The following is a 22,078-nucleotide window of genomic DNA, read 5'->3' as shown; positions in this document are numbered from 1 at the left end:
TATTTCAAAATAATGACTTTTCTCCCCCCCCCCAAAAAAAACATAATATCTCAAAATAAGTCAATTTGCTCAAGAAAAATATAATGATTTAAAGATACAAAGTCAAACCTTTTAGGAAAAAAAAATCAGTATTTTGAGATATTTAAAAATTTTGACAAACTGCTGCCAAAAACAGAGAAGGAAAAAAACAGCTGATTTTTTTCCTTCCCTACCTGGCAGAATTGGGCATCCATACTTAAAACTACATGACAACAGTGTCCAAGACATGCTCTAAATTATATGAAAATGGATTAACATTCAGGCTGTCCTTTTTTCCCCTTGAGCCCCTAACCCCCAAAAATGTCTATGCACAAGCCTGGGGGAGCAGACAAATCAGAGACGTTCTCTAAATGGGGGAGGGCTGTTACAAGTTTGTGATGAGGCCAGACACAGAGGAAAGGAATGCCTCTGCCTGAGAAAGGGCAGAAAGAGTGAAAGAAGGGAAGGAAAGGAGGAGACATGAGTAGAGAGGAGGAGGAGGGAGCAGAGGTTTGTATGTGAGTCCTGTGTGTACGCGTGGCTGTGGTTCAGACTGTTGAATGAGAGGGCCTTGTGCAGCTTCAGTCTGGCTGCTTCCTTTCTCTCCAACGAGAGTGTGTGTGTACACGAGTGGAAGTGCTGACAGCCAGCCAAACCACCCCATAGCTCACGAGCAGTCGGGGCACAACACAAGCCAAAAGGCATTCCTAATAGTCGGTAAAAGCCACCTTTGTCGTCAGGGACGCCGGCTTTATTTTTCTTCACTGCAATGAGTTTCTGGAGGCTCTGGAGAGCCTGGCTTCTCCATTCCCTCAGCCAGCTTCTCCTGCTGCTGCTGTCGCTGAGCCCCAAGCAGACAGAAGCCCACCCACAGTGCCTGGACTACAAGCCTCCGTTCCAGCCTCAGGAGTCGCTGGTTTTCTGCAAGGAGTATGCCAAGTTTGGCTGCTGCGACTTGGACAGGGACAGCCAGATTTCTCAGCAGTTCTACCAAATTATGGACTACTTTGATCATTCTGGATACATGGCCTGTGGGAAGTACATCCGGAGCATTATGTGCCAGGTAAGAAACCTCAGACCTGGCCTGCCAGTGCTGTCATCAAACAGCAGCACATCACTACTCATGCTGGGTTTTGGCGCCAAGGGATTCCAGTGTCAAAAGCAAGAACTTTACATGTGTAAAGATAAAGAGTTCAGCCAAGCAAACAAATGCCTCTTTAATGTTTTAAAGTCCTTTACAAAATGCTTCTTTATGGCATGTTAAATTTAAAATCTTTGAATCTCCTCAAGGTGATGTTTACAGTGAACACATCACTCAGTCTGGGGGAGGTGCTTACATCCACTGCTCTGATGCTGGAAGATGGAAACATTCCGAGGTCATAATTTTTCTATTAGCTTGACTAATCAGGATGTTGCTTTTAATCTTATGCACATTTTTGTTACTGTGTTCCAAGACATTCAAGCATTCTGATAAACAGCATCTAGAATCTTTGTATGACAATTTTTGTATGACAATTTGGGTATTTTTTTTTAAAGGGAAACTCCACCACTTTTTCAAACTTTCTGCATATTTAAATGGTTAACATGTCAACAAAATCATTCACAGAAGTTGGTGTGAAATGCTTTGTTCTAGAGCAGCTTACAGATTCAGAATTGTTCACAGTGATGGTGATAGGAGCCAGATGTCTGAAGTGTTCAACGCCTCTATAAGGCTCCCTCCCAGAAAGCCATTACATAAAATTGTTACGAATACGCTGCCTGATGTCTGACACATTGTTTTACAGTAGTTTTGTTATAAAGTTTTGAGTCAAAAATGTATTATAATCAACTTATTGTAATTTATTCATGGTGGAGGGATACATGAAGGGTGTTCTAAGGCAAAACAGACCTCTGAGAAAACATCTTTCAGAAAGATCATTTCTTAGCATCATCAACGTTAAATAAAAACTCAGAAGACACGTGTGGGTTCATTGGTGATTTGGGCCATATTTGCGTTGTAGACATCAGGACTCCTGGTTCCTCTCACCACCACTGTAAAGAAATCTGAGTCTGTATGTTTCCCTGCAAACGAACCACGTTACATGACTCAAACCACTCTGAATGACTGTTTATATCTCAACCACAGATCTATACAGAAATTTTGACAAATCGGTGGAATTCCCCTTTAAGCTCTTTTAAGACAAAATAAGCTTGAGTCTATTTTGTTTTGTCTGGGCCGAATGAGACAGACTCAAACAAAATTGCACAAAGACACTGAGTATGTTCAAGTATGATGGGCAGATATGTGATTCAGGGCAGTTCTTACATTTTTCCCTTTAATTTCTTTTAAAGTCCAATGGTAATTTCAACAGCGCCCTTTGCAAATAATTGGATGAAGATTTAGAACAGAAGTGTATTATTATATAAAACCATGAACTACTTTGAAGCTTATTTCACACATATAAGATCAAACGGCCCTTTCAGTGATGTATGTTGTTTCCCTTTGCTATAATAAATTAGTTTTGCTGTGCTCGCAGACTCATTCAGTCTCCACTTAAATGATTCATTTTACTGCACTGAAACTTCATAGGCTGTGCAGTTGACCAAGAGAAAGCCTGCATCCCTCCGCTACTTAGAGTGTTGCTCAATGATACCTTATATCTATCACAGCTACAGGGAGCTGCTTGTGTCACAGTAGAGACCTGAGGAGAAACAAAGCATCCTCTTCCCTTCTAATCAGGGATAGAACATTGATATTCCCAGAGAGAAGCTGTGGCACAGAGTAGGAGTGATATATTAATTAGAGATATTAAAAAGTGAAAGAAGATGGAAGCATAGGAAAAAGGGAGAAGTGCTGTAATGAAACGTAAAATTATGGCGATTAAGTCAGCTTGTTAATTGGTTTTAAAATAACTAAGGATTTAAGCAAATATTGTTTTACATATTTATTCCCCTAACAATGTGAGATGAAAAAATAATAATAACTACACAATGATTTCAAAGTACTTCTCACTGTTTTATTAGTTGAAAAGCCTTGCTGTAATTTGTTCACACAGAATGAACTGCTATACAACACATTGTGTACTGTGCCTTTAGGACTGATATATGCAAAGGGCCTCTGCTCTGACTGGCTGCCCTGTATTGTGCATTTAAAAAGAAGTCTGGGCCCAAAAGCAGTGGATAAAGTGCTGTAGGCTAAATTGGTAGAAATAATGAGTTGTTTTTCATGACATCACAAAAACAATGAATTTAAAATGTCCTCTTTCCAGCATAGTTTCCTTATATGGACTGTATGGACTGGGTATGTTTTGAAACTTTAACAATGTTAAACTATAAATTTTCCATGATCAAAAAGGAAAGGGTCTTTAAAGACCCCTTGTACTTTCCATGACTTTTGTCTACCTCTAAAATGTCTTCTGATTTTCAATTATATCATTGTGAACCAGTGAGTAAGCAAAAATAACATAATAATAATAATAATAATAATAATAATAATAAATACTTTATTTATTAGTTTGTTTGTTTGTTTATATACAGTTTAACCAAAGTGCAAGTACAGGTAAAAAATAAATATACTAGTAAAGGTTGAAGTATGATTTCCTTTTTTTTGCTCATGTAGAAGTATAAAAGTACATTTTCGTAGATGTACTTAAAGTTCAAATGTAAAATATTTATTTAAAAAGACTTTCTAATACATTTTTAAACATGGGTCGTCCTTACTGAGTGTTATTTAAATGGGCGCAACCATGACATTTAACATTAAGCATGAATAATGGTGTATGCTATTTGTGCCAAATATTTTAATCAGATTTTAATCAGTTTTATATCTTTTTGGGGGGAATGTTTTTCTGACGTATTAGCTTCCAGAATTTTCACTGGATTCTATAACTTAGGGGTGCATTCAGATGGCAGAGTGTATTCCGCAAAAATCCATGTCTGAACCATGAGGAATCCATCTGCAACAATTTTAGCAAAGTGGAAAAGGAACAAAACGGATCTTTATAGGTGGGAAGTTCGGCACCACATCACACTTCACGCTGAGTGGAAAGCCAAAAGAAACCAGCACTTTTTTTTGGAGGAGAAATATGAGGAGAAAAGGTCCAGCAGGTTCCATTTTCCTAATCAGCCCATGTGAACATTAGCAATGTTAGCATGTGCCTTGAACACTACAGTAAGCAAAAAGACACAACATTGTATTTCTACATTAAAGTAACCTACTCACCAAGTTAAAGTGGTGAGGAACACTCGTCATCTGGATCTCAAGGTCTTTCAGCAAATCAGTGGTAGCTGTCTATAGGATGGTTCACATGCCAGTGAATTAATATTTAGTATATTTTTTGTATTTGCAAAATGTTAGAAAAATGTCCTACTGTACAGCCCTGTGTTTACGCTCCATTTCAATTTGACCTGTTCTCTTTTTTGATTGGTTACTTCATGAAAAGAGACAGATGACAAGCAGAGCTTTTACACTGAAGAGCATTTACAACTTTCAACTCAATCTGCAAAGTTCCATAGCAAAAATCTGCGGCAAAACGATTGTTAAATTACTTAATAATAAATAATACTTAAAAGTATAAACAAAAGTACTTATACTTCCCAGCCCCTACCACTAAGTATAAGCTTTTATTACCTATACAGTATCAGAGCCCATTAGCAAGTCTAGTTGAGATTACTTAACAATTTGACAACTTCACGCAGTGTTTTAATTAGTTTAATTAATTTATAATTAGTACAATTAATATTATATGTTTCGCCTTCCCCTCCCAATACCCTGCCCACCACCTATCATTGAGAACAAACACTCAGCAATGCTCTTAAAAAATGATGGTTCTTGAAGAGTTTGTTAACAAAGAAAATGGTTCTATGGTTCAGATTGCTGTAGATGGTTCTATGTAGAACCTTTTTGAAAAAGGTTCTATAAAGCACCATAAAGTGGTGTTCTCTTGTTACGATGTCAAGCTTGTAATAATAGAAGAACATTTTTTGGTGCTATATAGAACCCTTTGCACAAAAGTGCCGTATGGAACCATCTACATCTACAGCACATTCTCCTTCAATCTGAAGAGCCCTTTCACAATGCGAAGCAACCTTTAATCATCTTTCTTAAGTGAGTAGCTCAGAGAACCTCCCTGATATTGTGTTTCAGTCACAATACAGAGGGAAACTGCACTGTATTTCCCCATATATCACTCACTCACCAGTTCATACAACCCATAAATGGTTACTAAGCTGCAAAAACAGCCCATTTTGAATTGTTTCTGTTGTCACAAAACCAACTCATTTACATTTTTTCACCTATTTAGCCTACAGCAGTTAAGCTCCACCCATCCATGTTAGACTTCTAATGTATTCCAGGTAGATTACTTTTTGAATGAGGGACAATACAGGGCAGCCAATCAGAGCAGATGCCATATATCTTTCTTAAAAGCAAAGAAACAACAGCCTATTTAATCTTAAGGGATCATTGTAATCATGTAAATTGAATAAAGTATGACTGTTTTTCAGTACATAAACCCACGAAAGCATAATGAGAAGACACTAGGAAAAATTAAAAAAAAAAGAAAAATGTAGGATATGATTCCTTTAAGATGATTTCAAGTGTCATCAAGCCAGGGTTATGACTCAATATGTGCCCACAACACAGCTCAGCGTTTAGATGCAGCTGTGCGCATGTCATTGTGGTGTGCTGGATTACACTGAATCAGTCAACAGAGAATAGCTGATGGGCTTCAGAGCCCCAGTGGAATGACGCCAAATGGGATGGATGTGTTTGGGGCTGAGGACCATCTGTTTTCAATCTGACCAAAAGCCAAGCGGATTCTGACAGATCAGAAATTTCAATTACCTCCAGAGCTTCCCCTGTTCGGACTGTCTACGCAATCTAAACACAAACAATAGAAATAAGAGGGACCTTTAGAAGTAAAAACAGAAGGATTAGCTGAGATATTGAACATAGAGTGGGATTGAGAAGGCACTGATTAGATGACTGCCTATTCTCTCAGATAGCACAGGAGGCAAGTTTAAAACAGGGGTGTTGGTTGAAAGGAGGGCGATGGTCTGGTTCCATCTTCCTTTCTGTTTATTCCAGCTAACTGAATTACAGAGTTGTAGAACAATGGTTTTGGAAAGGAAGGAGAGCAGAAAGTATACAGTCACTTTGTGGAAAACGATGAGCACATGTGATTTGGTGCTATAATGTTCCATCCTTTGACTGCAGTCCAGAACAGGATAGTAGTTTACTTCAAACATGTTCCACGTAAAATCAAAAAACTGTCATTCATTCCTCATAAAACCTCAGCAGGTAGTTTGACCAAGCCAGACACTACTACTGTCTGGCAGATGCATGAGTTGAAAAGTCATTCAGTTCAGGCCAGTTCAGCTCTGCTTCAGATTTTCACCTAAATATACTACGGCCAAGACATTACATAATCCACCACATGATTCGACGAGCGCCAGACGTTCACACACACCTTAAATAACCCTCTTAATGGGTTCGTGTTTGGTTTGAATCGCACTCAAAAGAAAGCAGAACAGCTCTATTCTTCTACAAACTGCCGATATAATCAAGCAGTGTAAAAAAACGCCAACTTGCGAACCAATAAATCCAAACCGCCTTCATTTAGTTTTATTCGTGTAAAGCCATTACAGTCATTTGGAATGATTTCCGGCCCAGGCTGCATATGTGCTGAGACGGTTGCTGAGAGCGGCTCGGCATAGATGGGTGTAGAGTTGTGGTTGAGAGGTAATAAAGGCTTGGACCAGCCAAAGTGCCCATGAGCTGCTGTATTTATAGCGCCAAATATCCATCAGCAGCTGCTGAACTGAATGCTGGGAACCCGACTTGAAAGAGAACGTGCAGAATAGCACGTTTGCTGAAGGAAAGAGAGAGAAGAAAAAGCTTTGAGAGGGAGAAAAAAAGTTTTACTTGGTGTCAGTTGAGCCTCCAAGTTAAGGTCCCGTGAGGCGAGTGAGTGAGATTTTAATGTATCATTATAACCTTCATAAAATCTTAAACACTTTCTAAGTATTTCTTTCAGAAAGAGGTGCTTTATAAATTCAGTACCATTCGTGCCTCTGATGCCAAATGACAAGTGGATGAACGAAGAAGCTCAAAACAGATTCTACATTCATGCATTTAAAAGCAGGATTCTTTGGATTGATGCCATAGAAGAACCATGTTTGTGTCCCTGAAGAACCTTTCAGTTGTTTTTGTTCTTTAAAGAACAATGCTTATAAATGAGATGTAAAGGTGTCAGAAACCATTTCCAAGTTTAAAAAAACCCACCATATATAAATGTTCTACACTCTTAAAAATATATATACAAAAAAAAAGTTTGAGTGTCTCTTACAAGAACCACCTTTGGTTTCCTAAAGGTTCTCTTATTTGGTGGTTCTTCAAAGAATTATTTCTGTGCATGAGGCATATTGAGTATGAGTATGAAGAACCTTTTTCAAGTTAGAAGAGCTTCCACATTATATAAAGGTTCTACACTCAAAATAAAAATGCAAAACAGGGTTCATTGGTAGGATGGCATAAAAGAACCATGTTTGGTTCCCTAAAGAACATTTCAGTTAGATAGCTCATCATTTATGCAAATGAAATGTGTGAATGTGAAGAACCTTTTTAAAGCTGAAAGAATCATATCATATAACCACATCATATAAAGTTTCTACACCCTTAAAAATGAAGGTGCAAAAAATGTTTCTTTAGAGCGTATCATAAAAGAACCATTTCTGGTTCCCTGAAAGTCCTTTCAGTTAATGGTCCTGTGAAAAATACCCTTCACATTGTAAAGGTTGTATATTCATAAAAATAAAGGAGCAAAACAGGTTCTTGGGAGTAGTCACAGAAGAACCACTTTGGTTTCCTCTTATGTGGTGGTTCTTTAAAGAATCATTTCTGTAAATGAGGCGTGAGAGTATGAAGAATACCTTTTTCAAGTTACAAGAACTTCCACATTATTTAAAGGTTCTACACTCTTAAAAATAAAGGTCCAAAACAGGGTTCTTTGGTGCGATGCCATAAAAAACCATGTTTGGTTCCCTAAAGAACATATCAGTTGGATAGCTCTTTAAAGAATCATTTATGTGATTTATCAACCTTTTTAAAGCTGGAAGAACCTCCACATCATATAAATGTTCTATACTCTTAAAAATAAAGATGCAAAAAATGGTTCTTGTGTATCATGAAAGAACCACTTCTGGTTCCCTGAAGGTCCTTTCAGTTCATGGTTCTTTAAAAAAATATTCGCGTTGTATTCTTAAAAATAAAGGCGCAGAACAGGGTTCTTGGTGTAGTCATGGAAGAACCACATTTGGTTCTATTTAGAAACTTTCAGTAGCTGGTTCCTTCCAGAATGTTTTTTGTAAATCAGGTATGAGTTTGAAGAACCTTCAAGTGTAAGAAACCAAATTATAATTTCCAAATTATATTTCCAAAACATTAAGGTTCTATGCTAATTAATAATAATGCTTATTAATCCTATCTAGCACACTTTTTAAGACTGCACATTGTCTTTAACACTGAATATGAATCTGAGGAACTAAAAGTCTGTCTCCGATGCTCTGCCCTGTAGGAATGTTCTCCTTATGCAGCTCACCTGTACGATGCTGAGGATGCCAATACCCCCATGCGGGAGCTCCCTGGCCTGTGTCGTGGCTACTGCAATGATTTCTGGCATCAATGCCGATATAGCCTCAGCCTGCTGACCAATGACAACATCACTTTCACCATTGAGGAGGACCGTGAAAAGTTCTGTGACTACCTGGAGCTGAAGGACCCAGAATACTGCTACCCAAATGTTCTAGCCAGTGATGAGCTGAATGCAAACCTGGGTAATGTTCAGGCCGACACCAAAGGCTGTGTCCAGCTTTGTCTACAGGAGATAGCTAACGGTCTACGCAACCCAGTAGCGATGATACATGCAGATGACGGCACACACCGGTTCTTTGTAGCTGAGCAGCTGGGATATGTGTGGGTGTATTTGCCAAATGGCTCGAGGGTGGACAGACCCTTCCTGAACCTCACCAAGGCCGTGCTGACCTCACCCTGGGCCGGGGATGAGCGAGGCTTTCTCTGCATTGCTCTTCACCCCAGGTTCAGCGTGGTGAAGAAGGCCTATGTCTATTACTCAGTGTCGGTCAAAAAACAGGAGAGAATCAGGATCAGCGAGTTCACTCTGTCTGAATCGGACATGAACATGCTGGACCATTCTTCTGAGAGGTGAGTGGGGTAGGAAACTGGTGATCTGTGAAAATAGGTAAAAAATCAAAGTTACACAGTGTTTCACAACACTTTGCTGAAGGGCAACTTATTTAAGGCTACATGACACTATATAAGCTTTGCATGGCATAAAACAATTAGTTTTGATAGCACAGTGTAATCAGTTGAGAAAATAATGCCACACAGTGACAGAAGATAGATACATTAGATAACAAAGTATAATATTTGACCTGCACCCTTTTGATCAGATTCTATAGAAGAATGCCATCGCAGGACTACATCAAATTTGTTGCCCCTGCAAGCTTTTCGGTCAGCAGCTGTAACGCTAAACAATTAACCAGAAACGAACAGAATTCAGTTCATGAATGCAGTTCATGAATGCAGTTCAAGATGTGCTCTGAAATGCTTTACAGACCAAATGAAACAAAACTAACACTCAAGTTAGTCTGGCAAGTATTTTAAGTATTGCAAAAGCTGAGCTGAACCTGATATTGGGACCATTGTACAGCTCCATCTGTAACTTAAAAGGGTACTTCTTCTTGTTGTGGATGGAAGTTTCCCATTTTAAAGCATATTTGATTCAATATTAGGCTTCTTTGCTTCTTTACTTTTTTCTTTGTTTTGCAGAATTATTGTATAAAAGCAATAGACGACTGGAGGTCATATCGCGAGTAACATCCCGGCTGATTTGAGACAAAGACGACTCCCTCTCGTATTCTGTTACTTAACCCCTTAAATGGCCAGGGCCTGCCAGATTAAGATTAGCTCAACTAATTTGCATTAAAGTCCCCATAGTTACTGAATAATAAGTCTTAGTATGTAAACAGCCTGAAATTTTAAAGGGCTAACTGGCATACACCTGCATAAACATTAATAAAGGCTTATTCCAACAAAAATCAGTTATTATAAAGGATGCTTTTGCCAACTTTCAGGTCATTTAAGCTTAATAGATTTAATGTGTGTTGGTGTAAGAATTTATTATAGTCTGTACTGAGTTGGGTTATATAAGCTGTCATAAAAGTAGGTGTATTATAGTTGCTGTCCTTCAGTAAAGTGTTACCCAATTCCTCCCAATCACCCTACTGTTTTCACACAGTGCCTCAATTAGTACTACACAACTAGTGCTTGCACTGTGCAAACATACCTAAATCATTCTGACACTGTACAATGTACTGCTATCTATAACAATGAGCAAAAGCAGAAAGATGTCTTTACATCAGCTGGCACTGCTGTTTTCAGCAATGTAACACACCTTTGTCCATTTTCATAGAGAGCAGTAGGTCAAACTGTGTTATAAACTACATAAACAAGTCTATTTGATATTAGACCTGCTTGAAAACCTGATGTGGTTTGAGGCCACTGTGTGAAGATTTAGCCATGCAGTTTGCGTGATGCTAATGGTTGGGGTATATGCTTCAGTTACTTGTTAGCTACATTAGCCTCATAGCTGTAGTGCAGAAATGAAGAAGCACACTTTAGATTCCAAACAGGTTTTGTCTGATTGACTATGTTTGGAGTAAGTTGTAAATATTAAAATTACAATTTTATGACAATCATTTGCTGCAATAGTACACAGTACTGTTTAGTCAGTATGTTTACAAAGAACTACACTTAGCGTCATTAGATTATCATCAGGAACAATGTCTTCTCCAGCAAGGTCTTTCGTGTTTTTGTTATGGCTTGCATGAGTTCTATCAAGGCCAAACTGCATCAAATAATATGGTGGCTGTTTTGTAAAACAGGACCCTTATGGAAGTTGTGGAACCAGCATCAAACCACAATGGAGGCCAGCTGCTGTTTGGTTTGGATGGCTACCTTTATATCTTCATAGGAGATGGAGGAAGAGCAGGAGACCCCTTTGGCCGGTTTGGGAATTCCCAAAACAAGTATGTAATCCCTTCATGAAATATTTCAAGCATGTGAAATAATCAGGGAAAACCACAGCTTTAGGTAATTAGCACAGAGCAGCAGGTAACCGCACTGCCTGAGGAATCACATTATATCCTTACAGCCATGAGTAAAGCAAAGAACCAGTGGCTTTATTTGGACTTTTCAGGCCAATAAACAGTGTTTGAATTCACTGTTTTCCCGTATCTTTCAGATCAATGCATGACTAATGCTCTTTAGTCAAATTAGGTCTGTCATAAAGCAGAGAGGATAGTGCTTAATGTCCTAGAAAATGATGCTGCTGGTTAATGATGACCTCAGTGAATAAGTGGAGTTGGAGTGTGAAGTGGATTCATATGTTTTAATAGCATCAGCCATTGCATCAGTACAGATTTATAGATAGGGGGCTTAGAAGTCTTAACTAGATGGGGGGTAATATATACATACATACATACACACATAAATATATAGCCCAAAATCGATGTTCACAATAGAGTTGTTTACAAAAGCAATATAATTAAAACTAGTTCATATTAGTATATAGCCTTTGCCCTTGTCTTTATCTCACGTAAACCTAAAGCTCCACTTACTATATATGATCCACTCGTACCAGCACAACACACTCTAACACACCACCCCCATGTCAGTGTTACTGCAGATGATCCACCACCCAAATAGTACCTGCTCTGTGAGGGTCCATGGGGGTCCTGACCACTGAAGAACAGGGTAAAAGGGGGCTAACAAAGTATGCAGAGAAACAGATGGACTACAGTCTGTAATTGTAGAACTACAAAGTGCTCTTATATAGCAAGTGGAGCTGATAAAATGGACAATGAGTGTAGAACCTATTGCTCAATGACATCTTTCAGTGTTTACTATATGCACCATTTCTTATTTTAAATATTCAAAGCCAGTCAAGAAAGTCCTAGCGTACTTTTGGAAGGCAAAAAATAGCCATGTGTTACCTAAGCTGGTGAGCTTCCATGGCGTTTGGAAAACATTTACCCCTAGGCACCAACGTGAATTCACTCTGCCTGAGACACAGCCTCAAAATATTAGCATTGGCTCTGGAACTCTGCATTCCCTTTCTGGCAGGAGCAGACCTAGCAGTGCCCAGTGAATCTACAGACGGCCATAGCACTACTTAGAAACTCACAACAGAGCAGCTCACAGTTTTTAGAAACAGCCCTGCCATACCCACACAGTGTAGAGGATGGCTTTAGAACATTGGTGCCAAAACAGAGCAGCTAATGGCCAGCACTTTGGATAAAGTCCACCTGTGTAATATGGAGACTACATGTTAAATGTCTCATTGTGGCGCACAGCGACTACTTCAAGGATACAACACAAAGCATTGAAGTCACAATGTCTTCCTATGGATGACATACAGCTACAGGCTCTCAGATTCTTTCTTTCAGTGGGTGATGTGCAAAAAATTGACACTCCTGATTGTTTAGAATTGTTCTCTGACACTTGTGAAGTTAAAGAGCAGAATGTTAGCTTTTTAAAGATGTTCATGTGTCTACGGAGTGAATCATTTAGGAATTGCAGGCCATTTTTATACATTGTCCATCCGTTCGAAGGGACCTGTAATAGTCATTAGACAAATTTACAGGACCATCTTCTAAATTTTCTTGAAAAGTCCACTTTTAATACTTGCGTGGTGTTATGCACCAATAACAATCTGATTCCTAACCTCTTTTTATCGCTTGTTAGCTTTTGTACCTTTAAAAAAAATATATATATATACTAATAACCTCTGTCGTCTTAATTGGCTGACCTGTATTGTACTGCCTCCAAAAAGCAGTCCAGGTTGAAATGATGAAGCACTTCTATAAAATAAGGCAAGACAAACTTCTGTAGGTTGAATGGGTGGTCATTTGTAAATTTGTTCATGGTTCATAGTCTCATATATACTGGTGAGTAAAATGTACATTACAACTCTTTATTTTTAAAAAAAGCAAGGAAATTTAGTTTTCTATTATATGACTGCTTGAAAAAGGATGTTGGTTGCAAAAGCTTTACAGATAATTCCCTGCAGTCACAACCAGATGCTGGGTATCTTCCCTGGTGAAGATCCACCAGACCTGCAATGCAGCTATTTTCAGTTGCTGTATGTTTCAGGGGCTTTTTGTCTCCAGGCTTGTTTTCAGTCAAGTAAAAAGCTGCTTGTTGGGGTTTAGGCCATGACCACAGAAAAAATCGTAGTGGTTTTAGTGTTTCAGGTCATTGTCTTGCTGCAAGGTGAAGCACCATCCAGTGATTGTTTAGGCATTCAAATTCAAATTGAGCTTCTGTTATCCAGCAGCAACCAGGCAATAGCAATGGTGAGTAAAACTAAAAGTACAGGTCATAAGAATATAGCTTTAGTTTTATATAGCTAGCTAGTCAATTATGAACGGCTAGAGGACAAGGCATAGGGTCTAATTATCAGCAACAACTGTTTGTAAAATATCAAGGTGATACTTGTTTACAGTTTTCAATCTCTGTTCAAACTCTGTCTCTGTCTGGTTTATTTGGAGTTTTCAACCTTTTGATGGTCTGCTTTACTGCTATTGGCACTTTTTTGGTTGAGAGACCACCAAAACAGAATCTGCATGCAAGTGCCACTTCAGGAATAGGCTGTATCCATCTGGCAATCTTGATGAGTGCCCCATCACCTCCTACTTTGAGCTGGGCTTTCACGAGGTGTTGGATTGATCTAGAAACTTCACACTCAGTTTGTTCCCACCCTAATAAGTCTATGTTCCCACCCACATTTGGTCGTCCTCAAATGTTCTTGTTACGAGATCAAGTCTGGCCCAGCGAGACAACCCTTGGTGCAATCTGTTTGGAATTATTCTTTGGTCTTTCTCCACACAAAGACTCTACTATCAGTTTGATGCTGAGTTAAAGTTGTTTTTCTCAGAAACAATTATCATTTTATTACAAAGTTTTATTAAGTACGCAAAAGAACCAAAGATTACCAATGTTTAAAGTGTCTTTTTGGGCCTTCTGTATGCTAACTTGTCATATTGTTCTTGAATAGTTTCTCAAACCTGGTAGAAATCTAATACTTCACTTCACTTTTTCACTTCGTGCTAACAGCATGACCATAGTTAATGGTCACAGAATCACTTTTGATATATATTGAAGTATAAAGAATTCAGTTCCTGAATGATTGAGAAGAAGAAATGACTTCACAAGGGCTGATGCAGGATAAGAGTTTGAGAGGCCTCTTTAGAGCGAGCACTCATTCATACCACAGTTAATATTGACACAGGGCATTGTGGGCTGTAAGCAAGCATGTGTGAGGAGAGAGAGGGAGAAAGAGAGAGAGATTTAAGTAGAGATTCAATGAAAACCTTTGCACTAACATTTATTCATTAAGGCCTCCTTTGGAACACATGTGACTTATGTACCCTGTTTATGTTCTGTAGGTCAGCTCTACTGGGCAAAGTCCTACGAATCGATGTGGACAACAATGACGACAGCGTCCCCTACACTATCCCGTCAGACAACCCTTTCGTCGGAGACAAAGACGCAAGGCCAGAGGTCTATGCCTATGGAGTCAGAAACATGTGGCGGTGCTCCATTGACAGAGGAGACCCAATCACGGGCAAGGGGCGGGGTCGCATGTTCTGCGGCGATGTTGGCCAGAATAAGTTTGAGGAGGTGGATCTCATTGAAAAAGGCGGCAACTACGGATGGAGGGCAAAAGAGGGGTTCTCCTGCTATGATAACAAACTCTGTCTAAACTCTTCACTTGGTAAGGCAGCTCTTCCAACTGTGCTTTTACAGGAAATGCTAATCATATGTTTGGTGTTTTGGGGTTTGCTGTGTGAGTTATCCAGCTCTGCTCCAGAGCTTTGTTGCATCAGGCTCAGAAACTGTTGCTGGATAGAGATGAGTAGAGTAGCCTAAGTCCATAATCAAATAAAAATCTGGTTACTTTGGTGAAATAATTGCTCAAATGGAATTAAAAGTATCTTTCCAAAAATGGAATTGAGTAGAAATATAAAAGTATCATAAAAGGTCATAAAACAATTTTAAAAACTAGAGTTTTTGCTGCTCTTTGTAGTGTTATACAGTATATCACAGCATTGTTTCCCTCAGCCTCATCTTTTTGACAGAATTCACAAATGTTTTTATGCGTTTGCCCATCAGTAGTTCTCTCACTACAATACCCAGCAGGCATTGCACAAATACATCACACAACCAATGGGAATCCCTACGATGTCAACCAATCCTGGCCTAGCCACTGATCTATAGACTAATAAACACACCCAAGCTACCATTAGTGTGACTCTTATCTCAGTCGACGAACAAATTTATAAAGAAAACTGCAATTCTGTCTTTATTCAACACAAAATAGACACCAGATACTTTGAGATGTTTATTCATTCAGCTGGAGAAAAGAAGCCAAACTGAAGTATCTAGAAAATCAGAGAGTTACCTTGTTAACTGTAACTGTTGCCATTGAGTCATTTCTGTTGTTTGAGTAATCTATTATCTCCATTGTATACTCTGAAGACAGTTATACAACTGCTACAATAAAACAATAAGCTATTTGACTTCCTGAAAACAACCTTAGCTATCTGGCTTCCTTCTGGATTCACCAGCTAATAGAAAACCAACAAAAAATAAACATTTCAAACAGCTGCCCCCAGATATCAAATGCAAAGCAGCTGTTGGTTTTCAAAATTTCCTTATGTACCTTCAAGATACATGATCAGAAGGTGGAGTTCCTAGTCTTTAATCTTAGACTACTGAGGCACTACTGTAAGTTTCCCTTTAAGTACTAATTAACTTCTGGAGCTGCAGCATAACGTCTTAGCATTTATCATCATTTGTCTCTCTTTGCACTTTTGGTTAAAGTAAGTCAGAAGTGTGACCAATCATTCAGAAGCACAGGTGCGGTCACCAGCTTGGCAGAATGAATTTGAACACATAAAAAATAAATTATTCTCCTTATATTCTGCAGCTATTCTTCAACCGAAATACTCAAAATACTATACTCACATATACATGAACACAAGTACATATTATTGTCCTTAAATAGAGAAGTATAAATCCATTAAACTGCCAACAGTTACTACCCACCTGATCCTTACCTATTTCAAAAAGGCTGAAGTGTCTTGATCGCCACTGAGATGTCTTTGTCTTGTTTTCTTAGATGATATCCTGCCCATTTTCGCTTATCCACATAAACTGGGGAAATCAGTAACAGGTGGCTACATCTACAGGGGCTGTGAGATGCCAAATCTTAATGGTCTCTACATCTTTGGGGATTTTATGAGCGGGTGAAGTCTTTCTTCTTTCTTTTCACAATAATAAACTACTAGACTTGTTTTTGAACTACAGTATAAATTGTGCACCGGGCATCATCAAATCCAGTCCTGGAGACTCAGGCACAACAAACAGAACTAATAAATTGCTTGAAAACTGAAACAAACTAATTAAATCTTTGGTCTAGAACATAGTTCTACAGTCTAAATCAGGAGTGTCAAACTGGGTTTCTTCTGGGCCACAGCTCTGCGTTGGTTAGCGTTTTCCCTCTTTGAACACTCCACACTCAACCACCACGTGAAAACCCTTCAAAGTTGGATGGTGAAGTCGGATACATCGAAATTTTTAATAGAGTACAAGTTGTCTGAGTTATAATGTCAATGTCCATGTTTATCATGCTGGAGGAGAGAAAAGAACAGTCCCTCAACATAAAGTTAACAGATAACAGAGTAAATGTAATTTGATGAAGAATATGGTTAACCTACATTTTATCTCTGCATTTGTGTACAAAAGCATCAGAAAATAGGCCAAAATCGATCACGGTCAGCAAGCTAATAAACTACAACAACAATTTGACCTCCACTATGTTATGTTTGCCTCCCACATAAACCACATGGATGAACAAGTTACTATTTTGAAATACTTCCTGCCTAACTTGCACTTGCAGCATGTTCATACTATAACACTGCTCTCTTTGAACCACAGGCGCCTCATGTCTCTAAAGGAGAACCCAGACACTGGAAAGTGGGACTACACAGAGATATGCATGGGGAAAGACAAGACCTGCCGCTTTCCCAAACTGATCAACAGCTACTACAAGTATATTATATCCTTTGGTGAAGATGAGGCAGGTAACCTTGAGAAGTAGCTGTGCGCTGGTTGCATGTGTGTGTGTGTGTGTGTGTGTGTGTGTGCACTCATGTGTGTACACAGGAACCAGCAAAAGCTGGGGCTCCCATGTTAGATCACTGAAAGATATAGAAGGAACAGACTTTGGCAGAATCACTACTGAACCTTTTTTTAGAGTAATATTTCTCCCATATTTCTTCATTCCAAGTTAACCAGTGTAGGTTGGTTTGGGACTAGGCCTCTCTTAGTCAAGTAACCTAGTAAAAATAACCATGGTAAATGGTTCAACTTTTACCCTTTTCGAAGGGGTGGGGGCATGAAATGAATTAATCTGTTAAAAAAGAATGTGATTGTGAATGTGACATAAACTTTACTGTTTGAGGCTTTTTTGTCTGAGGTTATTTGACCCGATGTTCAGTTGTACAGGGAGCTAATTCTACCAATTTTCAAAAAGATCTGATTAATTTTGCCAATGAGAACAACGCAGCAAGTCAGCAGTCTGGGAACATCTTCATAACTCTTCGTCATGCTCTTTTTTATCTCATTCTGTTTTAGGTGAGCTGTACTTTCTAGCTACAGGAGTGCCGAGCGCAGCTGCCAGAGCAGGAGTGGTGTATAAGATAGTGGATCCATCCAGGTACCTATACATTGCTGATCAATGATTAATGAAATATACCATAAATGCTGAATCTGAAACACAGCACAGATCTGATGTGCACGATTTTTTGTTCCAGTCTTCTCAAGAAGATCAAATTTGGTTGGATTTCAAACATGAGCTGCTTTTAAAACTGTTAATGCTCATGGGGTTCCAACGTCACTAATGCTCAGTGGGGCAGACTAGTTTTAACCAGCGAGCAGTTTAATATTGTATGATAATGCAGTAGAAGTGCCCTCAGCCTCTTTTTCATTATGGTGATGCAATTACAAGCTAACTTTAGTAGCTATTGAACAAATGGCTCTTCTGATGCTCGTTTTTGTGTCCTTTAGGAGAGCGCCTCCAGGCAAATGCAGCAACAAACCCGCTCCAGTTCAAATAAAGGGCAAACTGATTCACTTCTACCCTAAGGAGGGTAAGAGATACTGTAAACAAACACAAACAATATCCTCTTCTCACAGCCAACTGTGCTGTCACATCAATGATATGGAGTAGAGCTTTAATTGGGGAGGAAGTTTTGGTCTGAGCCTAAATACAGCCTCCGAATTTTCTGTCTGAGACTGACCTGACCCAAACCACATCATCCAAACCCAAACCAAGTATGACAAAATTCTGTCCAAAGTTCTGTCCATGCCAAATTGCTGAATAAAACCTGGCAGGACAGTGTCGGTGTAGTGACAATAGCACTCATTCGATCACAGATAAATACAATTCAAAATAATGTACTATAATGATATAATCAGCTGTTCAAAACTAACCTTAAATCCTGCTTTAAGAAATTTATGCATTAAGAAATCAGGTCAACAATGTCATAAAATATTTCTTTAGTCTGGATAAACTTTCCATACTGCTCCGTTCTCATGCTGTGTGGTGCTGATATAGTGAGATTTAATACTAAAACTCTATTTTTGCAAATAGAACATGTTATTAGAGTTGGGAGGGTTACTTAAAATTGTATCCCATTACAGATTACTGATTACATGTTAAAAAATGCAATATGTGACCTTATGATTTTATAATAATGTAATCTGATTACTTTTGGATTACTTGTCTTTTTACAATCATATAAATTAAATTAGGACAAATTCAAACAAATTCCAACCAGGCAGGCAAACAGCCAAACTTGACTTTTTTATGACACAAAATTATACATTATAGATGACATATTATTGCCAAAGCTGGGCCGGAGGTGTAGCTAGGAAGCATTATGTCCCAGCAACAATGCCATAACAAGGTTTACAACCAGCCAGCTAGCCTTCTTCATTGTGGCGAGAGAAAAAAAAGACATTTTTAACTGCTGACCTCACCTTTAACACACCTAGCACCCCACAGTGGGTAAAGGCTAATTAACCAAAGTCCACTAGCCATAAATTTGTGATTAAAAGTTTTCATTTAAGAGACATTAGACAAATACATGAACATTATTACCTCACTGGGTAGCCCTATATTATTAAATAATGCTGCAATAATAATAATAATAATAATAATAATAATAAAAGAATAAAAGAAAACAAAGAAGAAGACACAATTTTTCAAACTTTCTTTTTCTCTATGCATAAAGGAAAAGTCAGAAAACCACAAATGAATGCGTATGACCTCAACCCCTCAGACAGCACTGTATCAAAAACCAGCATGCTTCTGTGATGGATCTCACTGTATAGGCTCGGGAACACACTGAAAAACTATTATCAGTAAACACTGTCCATCGCTGCATTCACAAATGCAAGTTAAGAATGCACAGTGGACATCAGGTGTCACCAACATCCAGAAACACTGATGACTTCTTTGGGCTCTAGCCCATCTGAAATGGGCTGCTGCAAATGTGTATTGTGAAATGTGCCATTACATGTATTCCCAACCGTGCATGTTACATAGAACATATTGAATATTTAAAACTATTTATGGCCAAAAAGAAACTTTTTGACTGGACTATACTATACTTTCCTGAATGTTTTCACTGTTCATTTCCACATGTCCGTTTTCACACAAGTGTGGGCTTTGTGTGGATGACTTGAGCATGTCAAATGAACAAATGTGTTAAAAGTGAAAACGTGGAGTAAGAATAACATAGGGAGTAAAACTAAAACAGGGAAAATTTGTTAAAAATGGAATTGGTGGGCTGTAAAAAGCTGAATTTGAAATCTGAACCCTGGCCCAACATATTTGGAAAATGATATCTGAACTTGACCAAACAGGTCCACACAGGTTCAGTCAAATATTTCAAGCTCTAGTATGGAGGATGCTATGTAATCTGTATGTCTTCATTTCACAGAGTTTGTGATCAACAAGAAACCTACAACAACTGCTGCCCCTAAGATCAAAGCAACTACTAAACCCAGGTTAACCACAACTCAAGCGAAGCCAAGACCCACAAGAAAGCTTCCCACTGCACCTCCAGTGAAACCTACACAAGCACCAAAACCCAACCCACTAACTCCAAAGCCCAGGAAACCTATTCCAAAGCCTCAGATTCCAACACCAAAACCAACCTTCAGACCAGTAACTACAAACCCTGCTACCCTCAGGAAACAGCAGACATTAGCTGTTACTGTGCGTCCACTTCTGGGCCAGATCACAACCGTAAGACCAGGATATCTCACCACATTGCGGGGAAAATCATCCCAGACTCCTGCAATGTCTCACACGACCAGACCCCCAACCACACCTCGCAGAGCCACTACACCAAACATGGTCCGTCCATCCACCAAAATGCCCCACATCCCCAGCAATAACCATCCAGATTTGGCTCCCTCAGTGACCACCCCCAGGCCTGTATACAGGACCCCAGCTTTTAAGCCTACCTCGAAGACACACCAACCTAACTTCACCCTCCCTAAATCTGAGCAGAAGCCTCAGGAAGCCACAGAAGGCAAGTCTGACCATCCGGATGACAACCCTCATAAAAGGGGGCGGGGCAAAGGCAGGAAAAGAGGAAAAGGGGGCCGGAGAAGGTCCCGTACCGGGCAGGTTAGGTTAGTCAGTGCTGATAATCGATCAGATCGTGGACGGGTGGAAATCTTTATAAAAGGAGAATGGGGTACAGTTTGTGATGACCTGTTCAACCTTAAAGCAGCGGCGGTGGTGTGCCGGCAACTAGGCTTCCCCACAGCCATACGGGTGGCCAAGCGGGCAGAACTGGGCCCGGGGTCCAACAATGTCAGCATTTTTCTGGACGACGTGGAGTGTGAGGGGACGGAGAGGACACTGCTGCACTGCAAACGTGGTAAACTAGGTAAACACAATTGCTCGCATGAAGAGGACGTGGGGGTTGTGTGTGGCTACGAGGAGCGCACAGATGAGTGACCATTCTGCCAGAGTTGCTCATGACTGGAAAACGGACAGTAACAGAATCAGAAAAGCACCAATCAATGCTCTTTCTGGCTCTTGCTTTGTAAATCATGAGGAAATAATTCAGCACCGTCAATCTCAGCCTTATTTCGCCAGTGACGGGAGCAGATAGCTGCAGTTTTTAAGTAGTTTAAATGTATTAAAAAGAGACAGATAGTAACCTTCATAAAGAATGATAATCCTGTAGACCTCTTAAACTGTGTGTCATTCTGTAGTCTGTGTCATGTCCATATTAGGAGCTCTGTGTCCAAGCTCTATGACAAACATGAATGATATTTCCAAGGCCTGTGGTAAACAAAATTTCCAAACCCAAAACATTTTGTCCTAAGTAAATTTTTCTGCTGAACGTCACTGAATCCTCTGAATTATGAGGTTGTTAAAGATAAATATGAACAAGGCCACATCCATGCTAATAGCAGGCTACCACTCCTGCACATTGAAATGATGTTGCATGAAAGTGAGTCTACTAATAAACTTGAACACTATTATCTACCAACACCAGCTACTTCAAATGTACTATACTACTGCCAAAGCAATGGAACGATCATACTGGACAAAGCTTGCCGGTTTGTTTCAGGGATTTGATGAGGTTGTGCAGCAGTGTTAGCTTGCATGAGCAAAATTCAGATTTAGACTCCTTAAAGGGGAACTCACCAATTTTTTAAAATATCTGCGTAATCGTTAAGATGTAAACAAAGTCATTCAAAGTAGTTTGGTACAAAATGTTTAATTCTGGAGAAACTTAGTAGGTCAGAATTGTTTACAGTGATAGTGGTAGGAACCAGACGTCTGAAGAGTTTAAGCCCTCTAAAAGCTAAATCACAAAAAGTTATTAAATTAAATGGTTATAA

General features: G+C 39.2%; 1 protein-coding gene across 1 annotated transcript; it reads left to right on the top strand.

Moving 5' to 3' along the window:
* The first annotated feature begins 628 nt into the window (after nt 1–628).
* Nucleotides 629–21,182, top strand: si:ch211-136a13.1 (HHIP-like protein 1). Its single transcript, XM_036585686.1, has 9 exons — nt 629–1,081; nt 8,574–9,220; nt 10,963–11,106; nt 14,527–14,855; nt 16,263–16,389; nt 17,081–17,226; nt 17,780–17,861; nt 18,212–18,294; nt 20,152–21,182. The coding sequence occupies exons 1-9, from the start codon at nt 788–790 to the stop codon at nt 21,180–21,182; spliced, it is 2,883 nt and encodes a 960-aa protein (XP_036441579.1). The 5' UTR covers nt 629–787.
* The last annotated feature ends 896 nt before the right edge of the window (nt 21,183–22,078 follow it).

This window comes from Colossoma macropomum, unplaced genomic scaffold (assembly GCF_904425465.1).
Source record: "Colossoma macropomum unplaced genomic scaffold, Colossoma_macropomum, whole genome shotgun sequence".
Classification (NCBI taxonomy): Eukaryota; Metazoa; Chordata; class Actinopteri; order Characiformes; family Serrasalmidae; genus Colossoma; species Colossoma macropomum.
The sequence above is the reverse complement of the archived record's forward strand: the minus strand, read 5'-3'. Positions and strand labels throughout refer to the sequence as shown.